General features: G+C 47.3%; 1 protein-coding gene across 4 annotated transcripts in view; it reads right to left on the reverse strand.

Moving 5' to 3' along the window:
* Window positions 1-23,381, reverse strand: part of cnga3a (cyclic nucleotide gated channel subunit alpha 3a) — a 78,902-nt gene that overhangs the window by 44,579 nt on the left and 10,942 nt on the right. For all 4 annotated transcript variants that reach the window (XM_038818719.1, XM_038818717.1, XM_038818718.1 and 1 more), the window contains 3 exons: window positions 13,082-13,225; window positions 8,016-8,132; window positions 5,869-6,048 (listed from right to left, as the gene is read on the reverse strand). In XM_038818719.1, the coding sequence (XP_038674647.1) occupies window positions 5,869-6,048; window positions 8,016-8,132; window positions 13,082-13,182 (398 nt within the window). In that variant the 5' untranslated portion in view covers window positions 13,183-13,225. The remainder of the gene's footprint in view (window positions 1-5,868; window positions 6,049-8,015; window positions 8,133-13,081; window positions 13,226-23,381) is intronic.

Genomic DNA, 23,381 nt, shown 5'->3' on the forward strand with positions numbered 1-23,381 from the left:
TTTTAGTGTTGTAAAATTCATACTAAATAAGCAAATCCATCTTTGTTTTGTATTGCTCAATCCAGTTAAATGATCATGATTTAGATTGATTCATTCCTTTATATTTTTCCAGGCAACCATGCTTCTATATTCCTTCGGCATTCTCCACTATCCCATAATCAACATGAAACAAGGAGATTAGACGAGGCAGAGATTACGCGAGGCAGGATATGCAGAAAATGACCATTTATGCTGCATCCGAGCCTCCTCCTACCTTTCATCATCTAAATCTATCATAACCCTCTACTCCCTTCTCTCTCCTTTATGCTCATCTAGCTTCCCTTTAAATTCACCTGGCCTATTTTCTGCAATCACTTCCCAGGACAGTGAATTCCAAATTCTCACCACCCTAATAATAATAATCTTTATTATTGTTACAAGTAGGCTTACATTAACACTGCAATGAAGTTGCCGTGAAAATCCCCCAGTCGCCTCACTCCAGCACCTGTTCGGGTACACAGAGGGAGAATTCAGAATGTTCAATTCACCTAACAAGCATGTCTTTTGGGACTTGTGGGAGGAAACCGGAGCACCCGGAGGAACCCCACGCAGCCACGTGGAGAACGCGCAGACTCCTTACAGACAGCGACCCAAGCCGGGAATCGAACCTGGGTCCCTGGTGCTGCGAAGCAACAGTGCCAAACCAACTCTTTGGATAAAGAAGGTTCTTCTGATTGCTGATCTTCTTCATGTTTAAAGGTTGCACTCTACTGTAACATACCCGAGGCTGCTCACCAGGGGACGCTCACGGCTTTTCAAAGGGAGGCAGGGGTATAAATAGTTCTCCCCCCCCAAAAATTGTAGCACAAGTCAGCCTCCTTCACTTGTGTCTTTATTACTCCCCCCCCTCCCCCCCATTCTTTACTTCTGATATGATACCATTTTCCACTAAACGCGTAGCAGCCCATTATGACTAAGCAAAGCAGATTTCCAAAAGGTGCACAGTGTTTAGATTCTACAGCAACAGGTTTAATTCACAATAAATATCCACTTAATCAAAACACAATTTGAATCAGCATAGTAATATAATGGGAACGATTCTCATTCACATCTACTGAAGGAACATCTGACCCGAGATCTCAGCTACTTGGCAAATCAGCAATGCGTTTTTAAGGATAGCGAATGAATTGCACTAATAAGTGACTAGTGAGGTGCGATTAACAACTCTACTGGGAATACAGCAGGTTCTGGCTAGGATTAACGTGGTCAAGCAGGAGATTACTCACTCATCTTCCTTGTTGTTGCAATTGTTGACGTTGAATTTTGTCAGGAACCCTTCGCTGCAGCATTTTAGAACATAAGGACGTGATAAAAATGTAACCACTTTAAAATGCCTGATAAATCAGATTCAGAGTTGGCACTGCTAGCTCCAGTTTTAGAACATAGAACAGTACAGCACAGAACAGGCCCTTCGGCCCTCAATGTTGTGCCAAGCCATGATCACCCTACTCAAACCCACGTATCCACCCTATACCCGTAACCCAACAACCCCCCCTTAACCTTACTTTTATTAGGACACTACGGGCAATTTAGCATGGCCAATCCACCTAACCCGCACATCTTTGGACTGTGGGAGGAAACCAGAGCACCCGGAGGAAACCCACGCACATAGGGGGAGGACGTGCAGACTCCACACAGACAGTGACCCAGCCAGGAATCGAACCTGGGACCTTGGAGCTGTGAAGCATTTATGCTAACCACCATGCTACCCTGCTGCCCCTGTTTTGTTGCTGTTGTGCAGGGGATAGGCAGTAAAGTAAAGCTTTCAGGCTCAATATCTATATTTTACACAATTTCCTCAGGATATAGGTGTAAATTGATTTGTTATCCTACATTTGGTACTTTTAGGAAAAGACCATTTGACGTATCAAACATACTCCTTTTTGACAAACTTCAAATCCATCTTCTGCCCTCTCAGATGTCTAACAATTCTTTCTATCACCAGAAACGGGTCTTGTCACAATCTCCACTTATACAATTTGCCTTGATGGCTCTCCCTGATAACTCAGTCCATGTATCAATTATCCTTAATGTAAAGGAGTTCCGCAGAATTCGCTTATTAGCTCCTAACTTTAATTTATGTCTTCTAATTATTTCACCCCTTCATCAGTGTGAAAGGTCGAAGAGCATGCTTATGATTTCCTGATAAGTGCTGGTCCCATCTCAAGGCACCCATTTGGAAATGGGTACGCCAGGTAACAACAAGAGTAGGAAAGAGCAGTCGGCATGTTTTGTTAGTTTGTGGATGTATGGATTAGTAACTGCGTTGAGTTATTGAGATAATGTGGTTTCATAGTTCTCAGTTAACACATTTCATGATTGTGTTGGCTTCTAATGGCGTGATCCAGGCCTAAAAATTAGTGTTGGTAAGATTAATGGCCGCCAACAAGCAAGTACATTTTGCTTTCCACGGATAGAGCAATGATATACAAATGCTTTGAGCCTTGGGCTGCGAATATGAGCAACAGTTCTCGGCCTGGAGATCAATGTTTGCAATTTGATAGGGGTAGATTGAGCGCATCTGTCTCAGCTGCAGTAGATGCTTTCAGTCAGCTAGCTCTGGGGTAGAAATCACTGGGTCCAGCATTTGTGCCAACTATTTTAATTAGATTTTTAATTTTTATAGATACACACTGGCAAGAGTACAAGCAGGTTTGAATGGCTATAGCAAATGAGATAAAACAGGAAATGAAACTGCACAGCAAATAGTATGAAATATGATCAGAAAATGCTGGAAATATTCAGGTCAAGTGGGAAACAGTATGGTTGCGGATATAGAAATGGTCAAGTCCAATGCCAGGTTGTGCTTAAATACATTCCAAATTGTAAGAAACGTTGAATATAGAATTTACAGTGCAGAAGGAGGCCGTTCAGCCCATCGAATCTGCACCGGCTCTTGGAAAGAGCACCCTACTTAAGCCCACACATCAATCCTATCCCCATAACCCAGGAACCCAACCTAAACATTTTGGGCACTAAAGGCAATTTAGCACGGCCAATCCACCTAACCTGCACGTCTTTGGGCTGTGGGAGGAAACTGGAGTACCCGGAGATAACCCACGCAAACACGGGGAGAACGTGCAGACTCCACACAGACAGTGATCCAAGCCGGGAAGCGAACCTGGGACCCTGGAGCTGTGAAGCAATAGTACTAACTACTGTGCTAACCTGCCACCCCATGTTTATTTCCTTTGCTCACATTTCTTTTGTTTTTATTATTTGGTCTGTTGACCCATTATGCAAAGATTGAAAGTTGAAAACAGCCTGCTTGTCAGGACACTGTGTTCCCAGGTTTTGTACTGTGGAGAGGAAGGAACCAGGGGCGGAATTCTCCAACCCCCCCGCAGGGTCGGGGAATCGCCCAGGGCCGGCGTAAATCCCGCCACCGCCGTGGCCGGAATTCTCCGCCACCCGGGAATCGGTGGGAGCGGGAATCACGCCCCACAGATCGGCGTTCCCCCCGCGCCGATCGGCGTGCCTCCCACGGCGATTCTCCGGCCCACGATGGGGCCCGCCGCTGACAGGCCAATCCCACTGATGTGGTTTAAACTACCTCTGTTCCGGCGGGATTGGCGGCGCGAGCGGGCCCCCGGAGTCCTGGGGGGGGCGCGAGGCAATCGTACCCCGGGGGGTGCCCCCACGGTGGCCTGGCCCGTGATCGGGGCCCACCGATTGGCGGGCGGGCCTGTGCCGTGGGGGCACTCTTTTTTTTCCGCTGCCACCACGGCCTCCACCACGGCGGAGGCGGAAGAGACCCCCCTGCCGCGTATGCGCCGGTGGTGACGTCAGCGGCCGCTGACGCTCCTGCGCTTGCGCGGACTCACACCGACCGGCCAAGGCCTTTCGGCCAGCCCCAATGCCGGCCGGCGTGGCGCCAGTCGGCGGAGCGGGAGCCACTCCGGCGCGGGCCTAGCCCCTAAAGGTGTGGAGAATTCCCCACACCCCGCCAGGTAGGGGAGAATTTCGCCCCAGACTCCTCGGCACCGAGTGGATCTCGAGGAACAAGGCTGTGGAGAGAGTCGGTTTGATTGATTTGTTGGCAACCTGTGAGTTGGACAGGGACAGTGTTCTGCCTGACAATGGTCAGTGATTGGTATCTGTAAGATACTCTCTGAGAGAACTTAACAGAAAGCCTTGGAAGTGAAAGGAACTCAATCTCTCTCTCGCCTGCCTTCCGAAGTGGAAGGACTGCTCTATTATTCTGAAAACAGTGTGCCTGGCACATCCTTTACTCTGAACCTGAAATCATGCAGAGTCTACAGAGAAACCTTGCCAGAGAAAACCATCTCCAGCCTAGAAGGAAGAAGTATCAAAACGAAAACCTGAACTTTAGAAAGACATTAACTGGAAGTCATGCCAGGGCATCAACATCCTTTTATTTTTATCGATATTTTCTATCCATTTCCACCACCCTTTCCCCTCTGTGTTGCTTGTCTGTCTGTAGAGTGCAGGGGTGGTTAGGAATGGGATAGTAAAAAGTCAGCTACATTTTCTGTTAGTTTAATTATAATACTGTACATTATATAAGGTAACTTGTGTTTTAAAGTTACAAACCTGGTGACTGTAGTGTATTGGGCTCAACCAAGGACTTTGGATATTTTAAATAAAATCTAATTTCACCAGTGCTGTGACTCTGGGTCAAGTGGGGCTCGGATTGACCATGCACTAGCCCAAGGTATCGTGACAAACAGCTAGTATGAAATGAAAAAATGAAATGAAAATTGCTTATTGTCACGAGTAGTCTTCAAATGAAGTTACTGTGAAAAGTCCCTATTCGCCACATTCTGGCGCCTGTTCGGGGAGGCTGTTACGGGAATCGTACCGTGCTGCTGGCCTGCTTGGTCTGCTTTCAAAGCCAGCGATTTAGCCCTGTGCTAAACAATTCAGCTGCTATTCCTTGGCAGCAATCAGGAATACATCCATCAACTTTATCAGGAAAATATAATGTCGTCAAAGCTGGTTGATGATTAAGACCTGGGCCGGGATTCTCCCCTACCCGGCGGGGTGGGGGGTCCCGGCGGGATGAAGTGGGGTGAACAACTCCGGCATCAGGCTGCCCCAAGGGTGTGGATTTCTCCGCACCTTTAGGGGCCAAGCCCTAACCTTGAGGGGCTAGGCCCGCGCCGGAGTGGTTGGCGCCCCGCCGGCTAGCGGGAAAGGCCTTTGGTGCCATGCAAGCCGGGGCCGAAGGGACTTTGCCGGCCAGCGGAAGTCCACGCATGCGCCGGAGCGTCAGCAGCTGCTGACGTCATCCCCGCGCATGCGCAGGGGAGGGGGTCACTTCCACGTCCGCCATCGTGAAGGCCATGGCCAACGCGGAAGGAAAAGAGTTCCCCCACGGCACAGGCCCGCCCGCCAATCGGTGGGGCCCGATCGTGGGCCAGGCCACTGTGGGGGCACCCCGCGGGACCAGATCGCCCCACACCCCCTCCCCAGGACCCCGGAGCCCGTCCGCGCCGCCAGTCCCACCGGTAAGGGAGGTGTTTTGATTCACACCAGCGGGAGAGGCATTACAGCAGTGGGACTTCGGCCTATCGCGGGCCGGTGAATCCCCGGGGGTGGGCCCGCCAACAGGCGCGGCGCAATTCCCGCCCCTGCCGAATCTCTGGTGCCGGAGACTTCGGGGGACGGGATTCACACCGCCCCTGGCGATTCTCCGACCCAGCGGGGGGGCCGGAGAATCCATCCCCAGTAATCGAAAACAGATTGGCTTTCAAATATTTAATTTGGTTTGAGTCTGGGTTTGGAGACCCCTCTAGATTCTTCAGTACTTTTGAGGCCACTTTAACCAATCTTTCATACGAGTTGATGTGATGGAGAGGAACTTACTTTTTGCTCCTGCCTGGGTGCTCTAGATTACCTAAAGCCGACTGGGTGTTGCTCTCCCTGCTTGACACGTCCTTCATCTCTGGCCCTCGAAAGCGTTCCAGGAAAGAATCTGGCCTCTGGTCTTCATTGTGCATTTGCTGAGTTGTCCAGTTCCTCACCATGAGGATGAATTGAGTGAGCCTATAGGAAGAACTTGCTGGGTTACAAAAGCAAAGTCTCTCAGCATTCACGTCACCAAACTCCCTGCTGACCCTTTCATAGAATCATAGACGGCTTATAGCACAGGAGGGAGGCAATTTGGCCTGCCGGCTACCTGCTGCCTCTCTGCAAGAGCAATTTAGCTAGCCCCACTCCCATGTTCTTTCCCTGGAGCCCTGAAATGTTATTGTTCGGGTGCTTATCCAAATACCTTTTGGAAGCCATGATCGAAGCTGCCTCCACCACCTGTCCAGACAGTACATTCCAGGTTGTAAAGTAGAAATAGGAGCCAATGTGGACCATTCGGTCCTTCAAGCACATTCTGCTATTCAATTAGATCACTGCTGATCATCTACCTCACCACCACTTTCCTGCACTAACCTAGATCCCTTGACGTCATTCTTTTTTAAAACTCATTTACAAGGATGAGGGCGTCGCTGGCTAGTCTTGGCATTGATATCCAGGAATCTATTGTCTTGACAATGCACAATGGCTCAACCTTGACAGCCTTCTGGAGCAGAGAAATACATAGATTAACCATCCACTGAGAGAAGGAATATCTCCTCACTTCAGTCCTAAATGACAGTCCTTATTCCGAGACTGTGTCCCCTGGTTTTAGGCCGCTCCAGCCAGGGGAAACATTCTTCCTGTATCTATCTTGTCAAGCCCTCTAAGAATTTTATATCTTTGAATGAGATAACCTCCCATCCTTCTGCTCCCCAGAATATAAAGGCCCAGTCTATTTAACCTTTCCTCATTGGACAATCCCTCCATCCCAGGAATTATTTTGGTGAGCATATCTTGCACTCTCTCTATGGCAAGTATATCTTTACTTCGGCAAGGAGACCAGAACTGCACACAATACTCCAGGTGTCATCTCCCCAAGGCTCTGTATAATTGTAGCAAGACATCTTTATTCCTCAGCTCAATTCCTTTTTTAATAAAGGCCAACATACCATTTGCCATCTTAATTGCTTGCAGTATCTGCATGTTAGCTTTCGGTGACTCATGAACAAGGACGCCAAAGTCCCTTTGGCATTCAACACTTCCCAGTCACTCAAAGTTAAAGAAAAACTCTGTATGTCTGTTCTTCCTTCCAAAGTGGATAACCTCCCATTTCTCCACATTGTATTTTATCTGACAAATTTATGCCCACTTGTTTATCCTCTCCAAATCCCCTTGAAGCGTCTTTGCATCCTCCTTACAATGCACACTTGCACCTAGTTTTTGCATCATCTGCAGTCTTACATGTGATCTTCACATCCAAACTATTGAAATAGATTGTGAATTTCAAGGGCCCAAATACTGATCCTTGTTGTACGCCACTAATCACAGCCTGCCAACCGGAAATGACCCGTTTATTCCCACTTTCTATTTTCTGCCCATTGCGACCTATGCCAGCATATTCCCTCCAATTCCATGAGTTCTAATTTTGTTTACTATCCCCTCAGATGAAGAGGGATGGCTATCGTCCTTCATGGACTATGGCTAATTACCAAGCTACCATATTAAAGCAAAATGATTTGCCAAGGAAAATTAATCAAAACTCCAGGATATCTAATCCAACATCCTACAGTTTGCTTTAATATGGTAGCTTGGTAATTAGCCATAGCCCATGAAGGACTGTAGGCATCCCTCTCCATCTGAGAGAAATAATTGGTTGTATAACTTGAGGGGGCACTATTCCGCATCAGGCATGGGGCAAGGCGGGGAGGCAGGCCACCATGAACTACCCAACCACTACAGGTATAACTAGAAATGATAGAAAACCAAGCTGCTAAGTATAGGAATGCATTAAAAAAAATCGCTTAGTTTAAAAATTAAATTAATCCTACGTATTTGTTTTGATTTAACAATGATTTAGGTCTCCTTCAAGTACTGAGTTTATACAAACCCGTTTTCACCTGCTTTATCTGACCAGAGCAGTTTGTCAAGATGGTGGACTGTACCTGGCTAGAGCTCCTCTGCCTGTGGGAGGACTCCGGCGGGATTCGGGCTGCCCTTTCGTCTCCATGGAGGTCACTCCCTGCAGTTCAGAAGATGTGTCCTCACATAATGAGTGAGCCCTAAGCAGAGACCAGTCAGAAGCAAGGGTCAGGCTTTAGAAAATCATACTCAAGCTCAAAGTACAACCGACAGATTTCTTTTTCCCTTTCCGACAGAGCACCTTTCTTCAAAGAAAATTGGGGAAGTTGTGCTAAAAAGAAACTGCCACAATTGCCATACTGAGGTCAGGAAAGGAAGACAGACCAGTGGCGGATTCATTCACTTTGGGTTTTCACTGACTGGGTCTGTAGCACCGAATCATTAGAACACACCCATTTGGTTCAATTCCAGCACTTTTTGGTCTTTACCACCTTGTCACACATATGCATAGTGCATTACATATATGATTCTAAGTATTTGGAATTTAGGTTATGCGGAAAGGTTGAAACGGTTAGTTTTGGAAAAGAGGAGGCCTTGAGTTTTCAAGATTACAAAGTAAATTTGTATTGGGAGAATGTCAGTTTCTTTGCAAGGGGATGGGCCGAATGGCCTGTCTTTCATATTCTCTTTTTAATCCTTGTGAACGGACAAAGCTGATCCAGTTCACCGTGCGTGGCAAAAAGCTCAAATGCCAGAGAACAAACTGAGGAAATGATGAGTCTCGCGGAAAGCAGGATAAACATTCCCCCGCCTCCCCCCCCCCCCCCCACCCCCCCCCCCCACCCCCTCCCCCCCCAACTTCCAGGCCAGGGTTCTACGGCTGCTCCTGCCTGGCGGGGTATTATGGTCCGCCGAGGCAAATGATAATTTAAATGGGAAACCGCATTCACTTAAAAAACTTTTTTTTAATATAGTTTCTTTTAGATTACCCAATTATTTAAAAAAAAAATTTCCAGGGGCAATTTAGCATGGCCAATCCACCTAGCCTGCACATCTTTGGGTTGTGGGGGCGAAACCCATGCAAACACGGGGAGAATGTGCAAACTCTGTACGGACAGTGACCCAGAGCCGGGATTGAACCTGGGACCTCAGCGCCGTGAGGCAGCAGGGCTAACCCTCTGGGCAATCGTGCTGCCTCCAACGGCATTCACTGGGGCGGGCGGGGAGGGGGGGGCGCAGACCATGGCGGGGCCATAAAATCCTGGCGTTGGAATGAGTTGTCAACCACAGCTTTCAAAAGAGACTGTATCAGCAGGACCGAGAGATAATCGGAGGGTGTGTTTCTAACGGAGAAAAGCGATGCTGACAGAGTGATTGAACAAGTTCATTGGGCGCAAGGGTCCTTTCCTATAAATGAAAACCGAGAGCATAAAGTTTAAAAGACCAAAGAACTCAAACAATAAAACAAGCTGAACAACTACTGTTGCTTTTGGCAACGAGCAAACAATTTATTGTTGCGGTATCATTTTAAACATAAACATTTTCCTGTTGGCTCAGAATACAACCACCACCTGCAGTGTTGGGACTGGCAGTTCCATTGTGGGAGTAAAGCACTCCTATACTGGGCTTAATTGTCATTTGAAGTCCAATATCCTTAGTAACCAATGTTGTTGATTCTTAAATAGGCTGATGGATGAAGTAGTCAACCTTATGTGGGAGGAGGAATCACTAAGGAGTCTGGCGATATGGGGGCAACAATGACAAATGTTGTGGAAACATTCATTGTACAGTCATCATTCCAACTAAAGGAAGATAATAGAAAGTCAAAATCATTGAGAATATAACTCTTTAAATAAAAAAATGGTAAATTTAAGCCAAAAACTTGCTTTCTGCTAGTAAATCCAGAAAATTATTTTATTTTAAATATGGAATTAGAACCATGAAACCATTGTTGATTGTTGTAAAAACCCGTGGTTCACTAATGTCCTTTAGGGAAGGAAATCTACCATCCTTACCTGGTCTGGCCTACATGTGGCACCAGACCCAAAATAATGTGGTTGACTCATAAATGCCTTCTGAAGACTTCTGCTGGCGGCTATGAGGGAGCAAGTCGCACATTTGGTGGCTCCCGCTCGGGTGGGACTTTTGGACCTTTTCCACCGGACTTGAACTGTAAAACTGAAGACAGAGCCAATTGTGTACTGAATTCCCACATCGGTGCATGGAGAGAAGGACTAGAAGTGCTCGTAAAGGCAGAAACAGAAAGACAGAGAAGGCTTGGGCTGAAGCTGCAGCAGGAGACAGCATGGCGGAGGACCAGACCTCTGGTTTGTCAACCAAGCGATCAATGGAGCAGCTGATGCAAGTTATTCAGGAAGGCTTTGCTAAGCAGAAACAGGATTGCTTGGACCCGATAAAAGAGTCAATTGAGCGGCTGGAGCTTAGATCGGACGCCCAAGATCGGGCAATCCAGAAGGTGGAGAAGGAGCTAGCTGAGCAGGAGGAACATCAAACTGCGCTGGAGTTGGAGGTGGGGATGCTGAGAGACCACCAGAAGAAGCTCCTGGAGAAGGTGGAGGACCTGGAGAATAGGTCCCGCTGGCAGAACCTGAGAATCGTTGGGCTTCCGGAGGGGTCCAAAGGAGTGGACGCTGGGGCATACATCGCAGATATGTTTGAGAAGCTGCTCGGGGATGGGGCATTCTCCCGACCCTTGGAGGTGGACAGGGCTCACAGAGCACTCGCAAGGAAGCCGCAAACGGGAGACCCCCCCCCCCCCCCCCCCGAGGGCAATGGTGGTGAGATTCCACAGGTACTTGGTTAAGGAGCGCATTCTACAGTGGGCCAAGCAGACACGAAGCTGTAAGTGGGATAATAGTATCCTGTGGGTCTACCAAGACCTGAGTGTAGAGGTGGCCAGGAGAAGAGCAGGCTTCAACCAGATCAGGTCGATCCTGTTTAAGAAAAAGGTGAAGTTCGGACTGTTGCACCCGGCACGTCTCTGGGTCACGTACGAGGAACAGCACATTTATTTTGAGTCGCCTGAGGTCGCGCTGGACTTCGTGAAAAGGAAAGGACTGGTGGTGGACTGAGAACTTTGCTGCAGCGTTCATGTTTTTTTTTCTTTTAGTTTCTCTATTCTTTAAAAAAGAGTTTTTCGTTTTGTGGAAGCTGTTTGTAATGCCTTCTGTATTGTTTTGGGACCAGTGGCAGAGCTGAGTGAGTTAAGGTTTTCATTTGCACTGTTGGGGGATGGAGGTGTGCTTGTTTAGATTTTGGTGTCTTTCTGTTGGGCAATTGTGTGGGGTTTGTTTGATGTTGGAATATGTTTGTATGAGCAGGAGTGGGAGGGTGGGGAGGGAACAATAGGAGGGAGACTATCCGGCACCAGATGATAGTTCTTCTGAGATCTAACTGCGTAAACCCCCCTTTGCTCTATGTCCCTGAATACACAGAAGCAGAGGTGCAGGAGTAGGCCATTCAGCCCCTCAAGCCTGTTCCAATATTCAACTAGATCTTCTACTTCAATGCCATTTTCTTGCACCATCCCCATATCCCTTGATATCTTTACTATCCAGAGATAAATCCATCTCCATCCTGAACATACTTGATGACTGAGCCACCACAACTCTCTGGGTAGAGGATTCCAAAGATTCATCCACTTGTGAAGAAATTCCTCCTCATATCAGTCCTAAAAGTCTTGCCTTTTATTCTGAGACCATGAATCCTTGTTCTAGACCCCCACAACCAGAGAAAGCATCCTTCCTGCGTCTACCTTGCCATGTAAGAATTTTGTACTTTTCAATGAGATCCTCTCTCATTGTGCTGAACTCTCAGGCTCAATCGCCTCAACCAGCAAAAATGCTTTCTCTCTATCTACCTTATCTGTTCCCCATATAGCTGGAAAACATTGACCTGATCACTGCTCATCCTTCTAAATTTCTGCAAATCCATCCTTGTAATTTAACCTATCCTGCAGCTGGAAGGGCAACTGACTGAGATGCAAGCTTCCCCATGTTTTCAGGAGTCTCCCTGCTTCAGATGTTACCTGGTCTAGAAGGTTTTAGCTGTGCGGAGAGGCTGAATAGACTCGGGCTGTTTTCATCAGAACGACGGAGGTTGAGGGGCGACCCGATAGAGGTCTACAAGATTATGAGGGGCATGGATAGAAGGGTCTTTCCCATGGTGGAGGGGTCAGTCCGTGGGGCAAAGTTTAGAGGAGATGTGCGAGGCAGGTTTTTTACGCAGAGGGTTGTGAGTGCCTGGAACGCGTTGCCAGGGGGCATTGTAGAAGCAGATACATTAACTGTGTTCAAAAGGCATCTCGACAAATACATGGATAGAGTGGGTATCGAGGGATATGGCACTAGGAAGTGCGGAGGGTTTTGGCAAAAGCTGGTATTATGAATGGTACAGGCTTGGAGGGCCGAAGGGCCTGTTCCTGTGCTGTGTTGTTCTTTGTTCCTAGTACCCGAGTCCAAACTGAACATAACGTATCACCACAGTGGCTGGTTTGTTTCAGCAATAAGTAAGCCCTGGAGCACAGCCTTGATGTTGCAGCCTGACGATAGACGATCACTGAAAATAGCAACCACATGTCTCCTAAAGCAATATCAAACATCTTTCTGCATTCATAGAATTTTCCAGTCTCTGCATGGCAAAGTCAATGGCCATTTGTGTTGCTCGCCGACTGTGCCGCCAAGGAGGCGGCCATGGGGCAGGGCGGGGGGGGGGGGGGGGGGGGGGGGGGGGGGGGAGGGGGGGGGGGTGCTTTTGGTGGAAGGCTGGGCTGCAAAATTCCAGCCAGAGTCTTGATTTTCTAATTTACTTTCCTTCAATTTTTGGAAAAGTACAGGAGATTCATGTGTAAATCTGTGATAAGACATATTGAACCAGCGAAAGAAACTTCCAATTAAAGGTTATTTAGTGTTCTGCATGGTCTTTGCAAGGGAAAAAAATCTATACAAGTTAATCATAGGGGTGTTCGCAGTCTGTAGGGTCCTGTGCATCTTGACGAACAAGGAAACCACTTGGGAAACTCTGTGTGGAGAGAGAGTTAATTGCCATGTAATCTGGCATTTTCCTGTCATATATATTTGACTGTGGCATGAATACGTTGAACAATGGAAGCCCAAAAGGTTTTCTGTACCTGCTGTTGCCATTTTCTATTCTCTCGAGCTCGTCATCATTATTCCTGACTGAGAGTCTGTGAATGGGTGGATAGGACTGTTGGGTACTGATTGTAGCCATTTCTCTTCCTGCCCTTCTCACACAGCACGAGGTTGACCTACGCCTGGTAAAGAGATGGAGCCATCATCAGGTCAATGCATTCCTGTGACTGATGAACTGTCACAGCAGGAAATGGCAGTTTTTGCACGAACATTAGACTGTTAAACATGTAATCGTTGTCAGTCTCAAACAAGAAACTTATTTGATATACAGTAATACAAGCACATTTCTTCCAAGAAAATTTTTTTCCCAATCCCTCTTTGGCTGTCTCCAGTCAGGATGAAAGAGCAGTCAATGAAAAAATGAAATGAAATGAAAATCGCTTATTGTCACAAGTAGGCTTCAAATGAAGTTACTGTGAAAAGCCCCTAATCGCCACATTCCGGCGCCTGTTCGGGGAGACTGGTACGGGAATTGAACCGTGCTGCTGGCCTGCCTAGGTCTGCTTTAAAAGCCAGCGATTTAGCCCAGTGTGCTAAACCAGCCCCATAGTGTGCTAAACCAGCCCCTTACAACCTGCTCCCAGATTGGTGCTGGTCACCTCAGTGTCATCGTCATTTTCATCTTTTGACCAATATCCCACTATTTGCCTCCTGGTGATGATGTCATTCTACTTGGCTGGTCCAGGCCACCACCCAAGTAACTCAAGAGTGGATCAATGCACTGCTAAATTGCTCAACTGCTAAATTGCTCATGATGTAATTTCATCCCTGTAAAACAGCCATAACAATGTTCCCTTTCGGCTTTATCTCCAGGATGCACTGCAGTAACTCATCTAGGCTTCTTCGGCAGAACGTTCCTAATCCCTTACTGCCAATAAGGCCAAGGCACATGGGAACACAGTCTTTATGTTCCCCTGTAAGTCACACACCATCCTAGCTAGTTCCTTCACTGCCGCTGTGTCAAAACCCATGAACTCCCTTTTTGTTTTAAATGTATTTTATTATAAACATGTATCAAACAGGTTACAGCGAATAAACGCCCTGGAAAACACACTTTCCAACAATCAACTATACAGTCTGTCCAGATTTTTCCTCATTTTCTCGCCACTTCAGCAAAATTTGCCGCCGTGCAGTCAGAGAGGCGACAGCCACGACATCGGCCTTCTTCCTCTCCATGAGCTCCGGCTTCTCTGAAACCCCAAATATAGAATCATAGAATTTACAGTGCAGAAAGCGGCCACTCGGCCCATCGAGTCTGCACCGGCTCTTGGAAAGCGCATCCTACCCAAGCGCACACCTCCACCCTATCCCGATAACCCAGTAACCCCACCCAACACTAAGGGCAATTTTGGACACTAAGGGCAATTTAGCATAGACAATCCACCTAATCTGCACATCCTTGGACTGTGGGAGGCAGCAGGAGCACCCGGAGGAAACCCACGCACACACGGGGAGAACGTACAGACTCCACACAAACAGTAACCCAAGCCAGGAATCGAATCTGGGACCCTGGAGCTGTGAAGCAATTGTGCTAACCACTATGCTACCATGCTGCCCGCCACCAAAGGGTCCAGGTCCACCTCCTCCTCCACTATCCTTGCTAAGACTGCGAACACTCCCGCCCAGAATCTTCCCAATTTTTCGCAATCCCAAAATATGTGCGCGTGATTTGCTGGCCCCCTCCCACACCTCTCACACTCATCTGCTACCCCCTGAAAGAACCCATTCATTCTCGCACGAGTCATATGCACCCTCTGCACCACCTTAAACTGTATCCGGCTCATCCTTGCACAAGAGGAGCTACCGTTTATCCTACACAGTGCCTCAGTCCATACTCCCCAATTGATCTCCCCTCCCAAATCCGCTTCGCATATCAGGTCAGGAGTCGCGTCAGGAGTCGGCCAGGAGTCGCATTGGGAGCCTCGGAGATTGGGACGCCATTTAAAAATTTTGTCAAGCGGAGCTCCTCAGTGCACAAAGGGGGGCTATGTGCAGCCTCGGCTGTGCCTTCCCCGCTTAGGCCCCTTATCTGAAGTGGGTGTCGTTTTACCCTTTTCTTCTCTTTTCATTGAATCGCTCCCATTGTTTCCATCTCCTGCCCTGCGACATTGATTGATTGGGGAACTAATTGACCATCTAGGCCCGTGGGATCCAGGGCAATTTGGCAACCTGGATCCAAAACTGACTCAGTGGTAGGAGGCAGAGGATGATAGTTGAAGGTTGTTTTTTTGTGACTGGAAGCCTGTGTTCAGTGGTGTTCTGCAGAGATCGGTGCTGGGTCCCTTGCGGTTTGCAGTGGGCATTAATTATCTGGATATGAATGTAGGAGGTGTGGTAAGTCAGTTCACAGATGACACAATAATTGGCGGCGTGGTAAATTGTGAGTTGCAAGGCCTTAGATTGCAGGATGATATAGACGGGCTGGTTCGATGGGCGGGAAAGTGGTAAATGGAGTTTAACCATGAAAATTATGAGGTAGTGCATTTTGGAAGGTCAAACAAGGCAAGGGAGTACAAGAATCAAAGGGACCTTTGTGTGAATGTTCAAAGATCTCTGAAGACAGCAAGGCAGGTTGATAAGGTAGTTAAGAAGGCCTATGAAATTCTAACCTTAAATAACCAGGGCATAGCATATAAGAGCAGGGAGGTTAAGATGGAAATGTATAAAATGCTGGTTAGGTCCTGTGTTGTTCCTTGTGTCTTAATAAAGCTCGTAGTCTCAAAGTTGGAGTAGGTGCTTTATTGTAAGTTCGCTCTCTCTTCAGTGCTTAACTTACAGCTATCTCAATGCTGCTTGCCTGTGTCCTGCTACCAGTTCCCCCTTCTGTGAAGTGTGTCCTCACTTCCTGTTCCTCTGTATTTATAGCTCTCCCATGCTCCCTCTAGTGCTTGCTCAGTTGTATTGCATCTACACTGATATACAATCACCACAGGCCCCAGCTGGTGTACTATGTGCAGTTCTCGTCACCACACTAAAAAAAGGAAGTGAACACACTGGAGAGGGTGCAGAGGAGATTCACCAGGATGTTGCCTGGGCTGGATCGTTTCAGCTATCAAGAGAGACTTGAAGTAGGACATTTTTTAAGACTATATTGGATTCGTATTAATATTTACATCATCACAGCATTCTTCATTTATTGGACTGATTGGCACCATTTATGATGTAAAGGGATGGGCATTCGTTTGAATCCCATTTTTGCACAGCTGAGAAACCTTTTTCGAACGAAATGGAGAATCTATAATCTGCCTAGCAACAGCACGAAGCTGCATCTTAAAACGGCACCATGGCCAGAAGATCGGGATATCTGCGAGTCAAGACCCTGACAGTGGGGCAGATATATATATATTTTGATTAAAACTAAGACTTATAAAATGAAATGTTATAAAATGAAATGTTGTAAAACCAAAATGACCCAGGCAGGCAAAAGAAACCTAAGGATTAAATATATTGATTAGATTAGTTTTACACACAGACACAAATCCTATCAAACAGGAGGCTGACACAATAGATTCCCAGGTTAACCCAGGAACCACACTCAACACCTAATCAAGGTACAGCATAGAGAAAATGGGACCCCATTGTAAGTCAAGGGAACACCTATTAAAACCAAGCAGATAACGAGACATTGACGTCAGAGTCAGGAAGCCCGGGAAATCATGTATCTGTACTATTTATCTGTACTATTCAAATGTAAAACGGCAAAAACCCGCCAAAACCTTGCAAATGCTTGTACTCTCTATAAATATTGAACCTCGTCTGCATATCGGGGAGATCACCGTGGTCAAGCCATTGTTAGGAGCTGGCTGCGTGGGTCTCCATGAAGGACATCAGAACTTGTACAATACAGTAAAAATGCTTTGAACCGTGCCTTGAGACTCGACCTCTTGAATGCACTGGCACAAGGGATTTTTCCCTACAACAGACTGGATAGGCTGGGGTTGTTTGCCTGGAGCAGAGAAGGCTGAGGGGGGTGGGGGGTGGGGGGGGGGGACCTGATTGATGTGTTTAAATTATGAGGGACATTGGATGGCTAGGAAGGTACTTTTCCCCTTAGTGAAGGGGTTGATAACCAGGGGGCATAGATTTAAGGTCATGGGCAGGAAGTTTGGAGGGGATGTAAGGAAAACCCTTTTCACCCACCCAGAAGATGGTGGGAATCTGGAACTCGCTGCCTGAAAGGGTTGATGGGGCAGGAACCCTCACAACATTTAAGAAGCATTCAAATCATCACTTGAATTGCCAGAGCATACAGGGCTTCGGACAATGTGCTGGAAAATAGGATTAGAATAGGTAAGTGCTTGATGGTCGGCACAGACGTGATGGGCCGAAGGATCTCTTTTTGTGCTGTAAAACTCTATGACCCTTTGAAAAAGTGTTAGCCAGATGCATTTTGGCCAGCAAATCTTTAACATTTTTCAACAGAGAAGTGTTGCAATCCTTCCCCAATATGCATTCTACTGGCTTTAAATTGATACAAGTTAGAATCATGGAATCATCCAGTACAAAACTGACCCTTCGGTCTATCAAGCCTGTACCAATAAAAAACAACTACTCAAACCTACACTAATCCCACTTCCCAGCACTTGGCCCACAGCCTTGAATGTTATGATGTTTCAAATGCTCATCCACTTTCTTTTTTTTCTATAATAAATTTAGAGTAGCCAATTATTTTTTACAATTAAGGGTCAATTCCACAAGTGCAAACTCCACACGGACAGTGACCCAGGGCCGGGATTCGAACCCGGGTCCTCAGCGCCGCAGTCCCAGTGCTAACCACTGTGCCACGTGCCGCCCTCATGTACTTTTTAAAGATTGTGAGGTTTCCTGTCTCACCCACCCTCCCAGGTAGTGCATTCCAGATTCCCACCATCCTTTGGGTGAAAAGATTTTTCCTCAAATCCCCTCTAAACCTCCTGGCCGGGATTCTCCAAAATCCCGGCCAAGTGTCGATGCCGACGTAAACACCGGAGTGGTGTACGCCAGTGTCAACGGGCCTCCTGGCCCAGCAATTTACCGCTGTCCAGGGGGCTAGCACGGTGCCGGAGAGCTGCGTGTCCGCGGAGAATCGCCGCGGGGGCCTATTTCAGTGGCCCCCGACTGGCACCGCAGCGACTGCGCGGGCACGATTGGCGCCGATTCTTCAGTCGCTGGAGAATCAACGGTCTGGCGTAGGAGCGGCGTGGTGGGAATTTCCCGCGCCTCCGGCGATTCTCCAAACCGGTGCGGGCTCGGAGAACCCTGCCACCTGTCTTTCACCTTAACGTTATGCCCCCTTGTTAGTGATCCTTCAACCACGGGGAACCGCTGCTTTCTATCCACCCTGTCTATGCCCCTCACAATCTTCTCCACCTCAATCAGGTCTCCTCTCACACTTCTCTGCTCCAAAGAAAACCACCCGAGCTTGTCCAACCTCTCATCAGAGCTAAAATGCTCCATCCCAGGCAACATCCTAGTGAATCTCCTCTGCACCCTCACTAGTGCAATCAAACCCGCCCGTAAGTATGGTGGCCAGAACTGAACCCAGTACTCCAGCTGTGGCCTAACAAAACTCCTGTACAGCTCCAACATAACCTCCCTGCTCTTATAATCGAAATTGTTTGAATGTGTGCTTGTTTCTTATTCAAGGTCAGACATTTCTTACTTGGGTTTGGAATAATTTGCAGACAAATATTCGCTACTTAAAATCCCAAGTGGTGGTAAGGCTAAACCATTTAAAGATGGATTCCCAGTGCCTAGATGGTTTGCAAAATAAAACTATCAGTTAGAATGTTGATCATATTAGGTGGCCAATGCCGAAAAGGGGAGGATTTGGGTTGGATGGAGTGGGGGTGCAGTGGAGGAGAGTCCCAGTGGGTTAGAATGGAGGAGAGTCTGTGCAGGGGGTCAGGGCTGAGGGCGTTGACAACAGAGCCGCTCCCAATGGCCCCAGGGAAATACTCTGGCAGTCCGGTGGTGGTGGCAATGTTGGCACACTTTAAACTGTGGGCAGGGTCAAGAGAGGTGCCGATTAGGGGGAACCATAGGTTTGAGCCAGGGAAGTGGAATGGGAGGTTTCGGAGATGGGAGGAGAGGGGAGTCAGGGTATTAAAAGACCTGTTCCTGAGAGGTCATTTTGTGAGGCTTGAAGAGTTGGGGGGATATATGGACTGGGGCAGGGGGAGGTATTTAGATGCCTGTAGTTCCGGGTCTTTGCCAGGAAGGAGTTTCAGAGCTCCCTGATGGCACAGCCCCCACGTTGTTAGAAGAGGTATTGACGGCAGGTGGAATGGAGAAGGGGGTTTGGTCGGCGATCAATGGGAGGATTTTCGGGGAGGATAAGGGATCCTTGGAGAGAATTAAAGCCAAGTGGGAGGAAGAGTTGGGGGAGGTTATGGAACACGGTCTGTGATAAGAGGTAGTCTGGAGGATAAACGCCTCAACCTCGTGCGCGAGGTTGGGGCTGATACAGCTGAAGGTCATGTATAGGGCGCGCCTCACGAGGATGAGGATGAGCTGACTGACCCTCGAGAAGGTAAAGTTTGGGCTGAGGGGGAGGATGGAAGGGTTCTACAATTCATGCGCATTGTTTACTATGCACTTTCAAGAATTGGATGCCATCGAACATTGGGGGGGAAACTATTGTGGGGGGGTGGTTGAGCACATTGTTTATGGGATCACCTTTAATTCGCTTTTGGTCTTTTTGTTTTGTTGTCTTTGGAATGTATGGGTGATGTTTGGGTTTGTATGTTGAAGGGAAAGCAGTTTGGGGGATTGATACTGTATTTGTTATTGTTGGTTATCTTTGGTTGTGTATTTGATGAAAATGTGGAAAATGAGGAGATTTAAAAAGATTTAAAATAAAAGAATGTTGATCATACCCCTTCGTTTTAACTTTCTGCACATGTGTGGCTTGTTTAAATGTGAGCTCTGGCTACATCATCTGATTCTAAAGAGTCTTCACGTGGTGCTGTGATAGAGCTGTATTAACATAAATAGACACAGCTATTATAGAGGATGTTTCAATGAGATTGTCCCACTTCATTTCAGGTCAAGCAGTCCGTCAGGATCAGTTATTCCTTCAACTGAATTTCCTCATCAACAGAAATGTTTATAAAAATTTACCGAAATAATCATGTGAAGAAAATTTTTTAAAAGCCACAATTATTAAGTACAACCGTAGTCTAATGTTACTTTTCATTATTGAAATGGGCCCGAGTATTATTTGCATGTATTGACGCTGTGAATGCAATGGCCCTTTAAGATCAAGGGGGTGGATTACATCTCGACTGCAAAGCAGTTAGGTCAGATCGAGCAATTATTTTATACCCGGTCCGATATTCAACTCCATCTATAACAGGGCTGAATATCGGACAGCACATACAATGATGTTGGAACAGCCACTTTGCAATCCAAAGACATATTTCTGCTCCAATTTAATACATAGAGGAATAAGCACAGTTCTCTCGAATGACTAACTTTGAAACGAAAAACATGAGTCTTTTCCCCTGATTTAAATCCACAGAGAACTGAATCCTTTCTTTCCAAACAAGTGTTCAGCCAGCTCTTTAATGAATGACTCACGCTCCCACCCCTCCGCCCCTTGAAAGCAACTTATTCTACAAACTCATGAATTGTAATTCAAATTGACTGTTAAAGTATTTTAGAGTACTTTACACAATTATCACAATGACAATTCGACATGGCCAACCCTGTCTCCTGGCCCACACCAGTTCATAGGATCACTCTTCTTCTCCACCCTCAGTTCATGCCAACATTCTTTCTCTCTCTATCTCTCTCTTCCTCCCCCCCCCCCCCCACCCCCGCCAAATAATGTTAGAATCCCTCCCCACTCCAATTTCCAATTGTCAATGATCCCCCTCTCCCTTCTCCCCAGCTCATCCTGGCCTCTTTCACTCACCCCTCCTCGACAATTCACATCGATAAATTACAAAAACATTGGTAGCTTTAATAAAATAGAGACAATGTTCAGTTTGCGCAGAACAATGGAGACGGGAAGAGATAACAAGAGAATGAAGCCGAGAAAGTGCGAGTAACGGTGACAAGATGAGACAGGAGGAATGAAGGAGGAAAACACAGAAGAAAGAATAATCCAACTGTTCAAGAGTTTCATAATGTTGAGATCACAATCCGTTCAGCCGTAACCAGAGTGAATGGTGGAGTAGGCCCGAGGAGCCGTATGCTCATTCCTGCTCCTAATTCATAAACTGGTAAAACAGATTTTGCAAGGTTTTTATAAAGTAAGTTAAAGTTAGAGCCAAATCGAACAAAATTATGGACTAGGTGTCAGCACCGATTCAATTGGTAACACCCCTGCCTCTGTGTCCGAAGGTTTTGGGATCTAGCCCCGCCCAAGAGACTTGAGTACATAATCTGGGCTGATAGTTCTGTCCAGAGCTGAGGAAGTACTGCACAGTCAGCTGTGTTGTCTTGCAGATGAGACATTAAATCAAGAGGCAGTTTAAATCTGACCTCGCAGGTGGACTTTAAAGATCCTACGCCATGGCGGGATTCTCCAGCCTCCCAGTTGCATGTTTCTCAGCGGCGGGAGGCGCTGTTCTCTGGTGGCGGAATTGTCTGACAATGGGAATTCCCATTGAAGCCACCCCATGTTACTGGGAAACCGGTGGGCTGGGGTGCGCTGCCGGTGGGACCAGAGAACGGCCAGGGAATTTCGGCCCTTGATTTCAGTAAGGAGAAGGTCAATATTTATTTCCTCGAACAAATCATTAAAACTGATTCTCTGAATGTGGGGTCACTCAGGATGCAGAGAGGGATCAGACATTGATGTTCTATGTCTCCTTTGTTGTTCGTGTTGGCGATCAAACCACTTGCAATTGCTTTGAGGAATCAGACAAGTGGAGAGGGATTGTGCGGAATGGAGTGGAACACAGGGTATCCCTGCACGCAGATGACTTTCTGCTGTCTGTAAGGAATCCAGGGCCAGTGATGGGGGAGATGATGGAGATATTGAAGAAGTTCGGTTCCTTTTCAGGACATAAACTTAATGTTGGGGAAAACGAATATCTTGTGATTAGACCCCGGGCAGGGAGAGGCTGGGTTTGGGAGTTTGCCATTTCATCGGGCGGAGACCAGTTTTCATTATTAGGGGGTCCAGATCGCCCGGGATTGGACGCGACTTTGCAAATTGAATTTTACAAGCTTGGCAAGCAGGGTTAGAGCAGACTTGCAGAGGTGGGACAGCCTTCCATCTTCTTTGGCGGGATAAGTGCAATCTATTAAGATGGAAATTTTGCTGCAATTTCTGTTCCTGTTACAATGCCTCCCGGTTTTCCTGGCAAATTTGTTTTTTTGGGAGAGTAGAGTCTCATAAAATGCTTCAAATGGTTGGGGAGAGTGCGTCAGATTTGGGGAGGGGTCTCCTACAGAACAAAGTGCAGGTGGGGGGGTTTAGTGCTGCCAGATATGATGTATTTATTATTGGGCTGCTAATGCGGAGAAGGTGCTGGGGTGGTTTGGGGATCAGGAAGGTAGCTGGGTACGGACAAGAGTTGGGATCGTGTAAAGGGACAGGTCTGGAGGCACCGGTGACGATATCTCCGTTGTTTGCTCCAGTGAAATAGTCAGTGAAACCAGTGGTAATTCCTACGTAAAAGATATGGCAACAATTCCGCGGTGAGGGCGGTGTCGAGCTAGACCCCTATCTGCAGGAACCATTTGTTTGAGCCGGCGGAATCGGATGCTACATTCGGAGTGGTGGGAAGGCAAAGGGCTGGAGAGAGTGAGAGACTTGTTTCTAGCTGGGTTCTTTGCCAGCTGGGACGAGTTGAAGGGGAAAGCAAACTTTGAGGGGGGGAGGGGGGGGGGAATGGGAGTGCCTCAGAAACTTTCATGTATTTTCAGGTGCGGTATTCATTCAGCGGCATTTCCGACATTCCCTGAGGCACCATTGTCTACCTTGTAGGGAAGGATACTCATGTACTCAGAGGACAGCATGTCCGGGACATATGGGCAAATCATGGGGGAAGAGCAGCTTTCGGAAGAAGAAGTGAAGGCAGGTGGGAGTGTTGCTCGTTCTGGGTGAGTGTGCTTAACACTCTATTTGGCTGTTTCTTTAGGGAATGGTCAACTTCGGTGGCTACAGGAGGAGGAGTTGGGACCTATTTCGGAGGAGGAGGTGTGGATTTACCCTCCGTAGGGTAAATGCTACATCACCCTTCGCGAGGTTGAGCTTGATACAGCTAAAGGTGGTGTTTAGGACGCACCTTACCAGGATCAGGATGAGTGGATTTTTTGAAGGGGTCGAGGATAAGTGTGAGC

Source organism: Scyliorhinus canicula, chromosome 14 (genome assembly GCF_902713615.1).
Source record: "Scyliorhinus canicula chromosome 14, sScyCan1.1, whole genome shotgun sequence".
In the NCBI taxonomy this organism is placed as follows: Eukaryota; Metazoa; Chordata; class Chondrichthyes; order Carcharhiniformes; family Scyliorhinidae; genus Scyliorhinus; species Scyliorhinus canicula.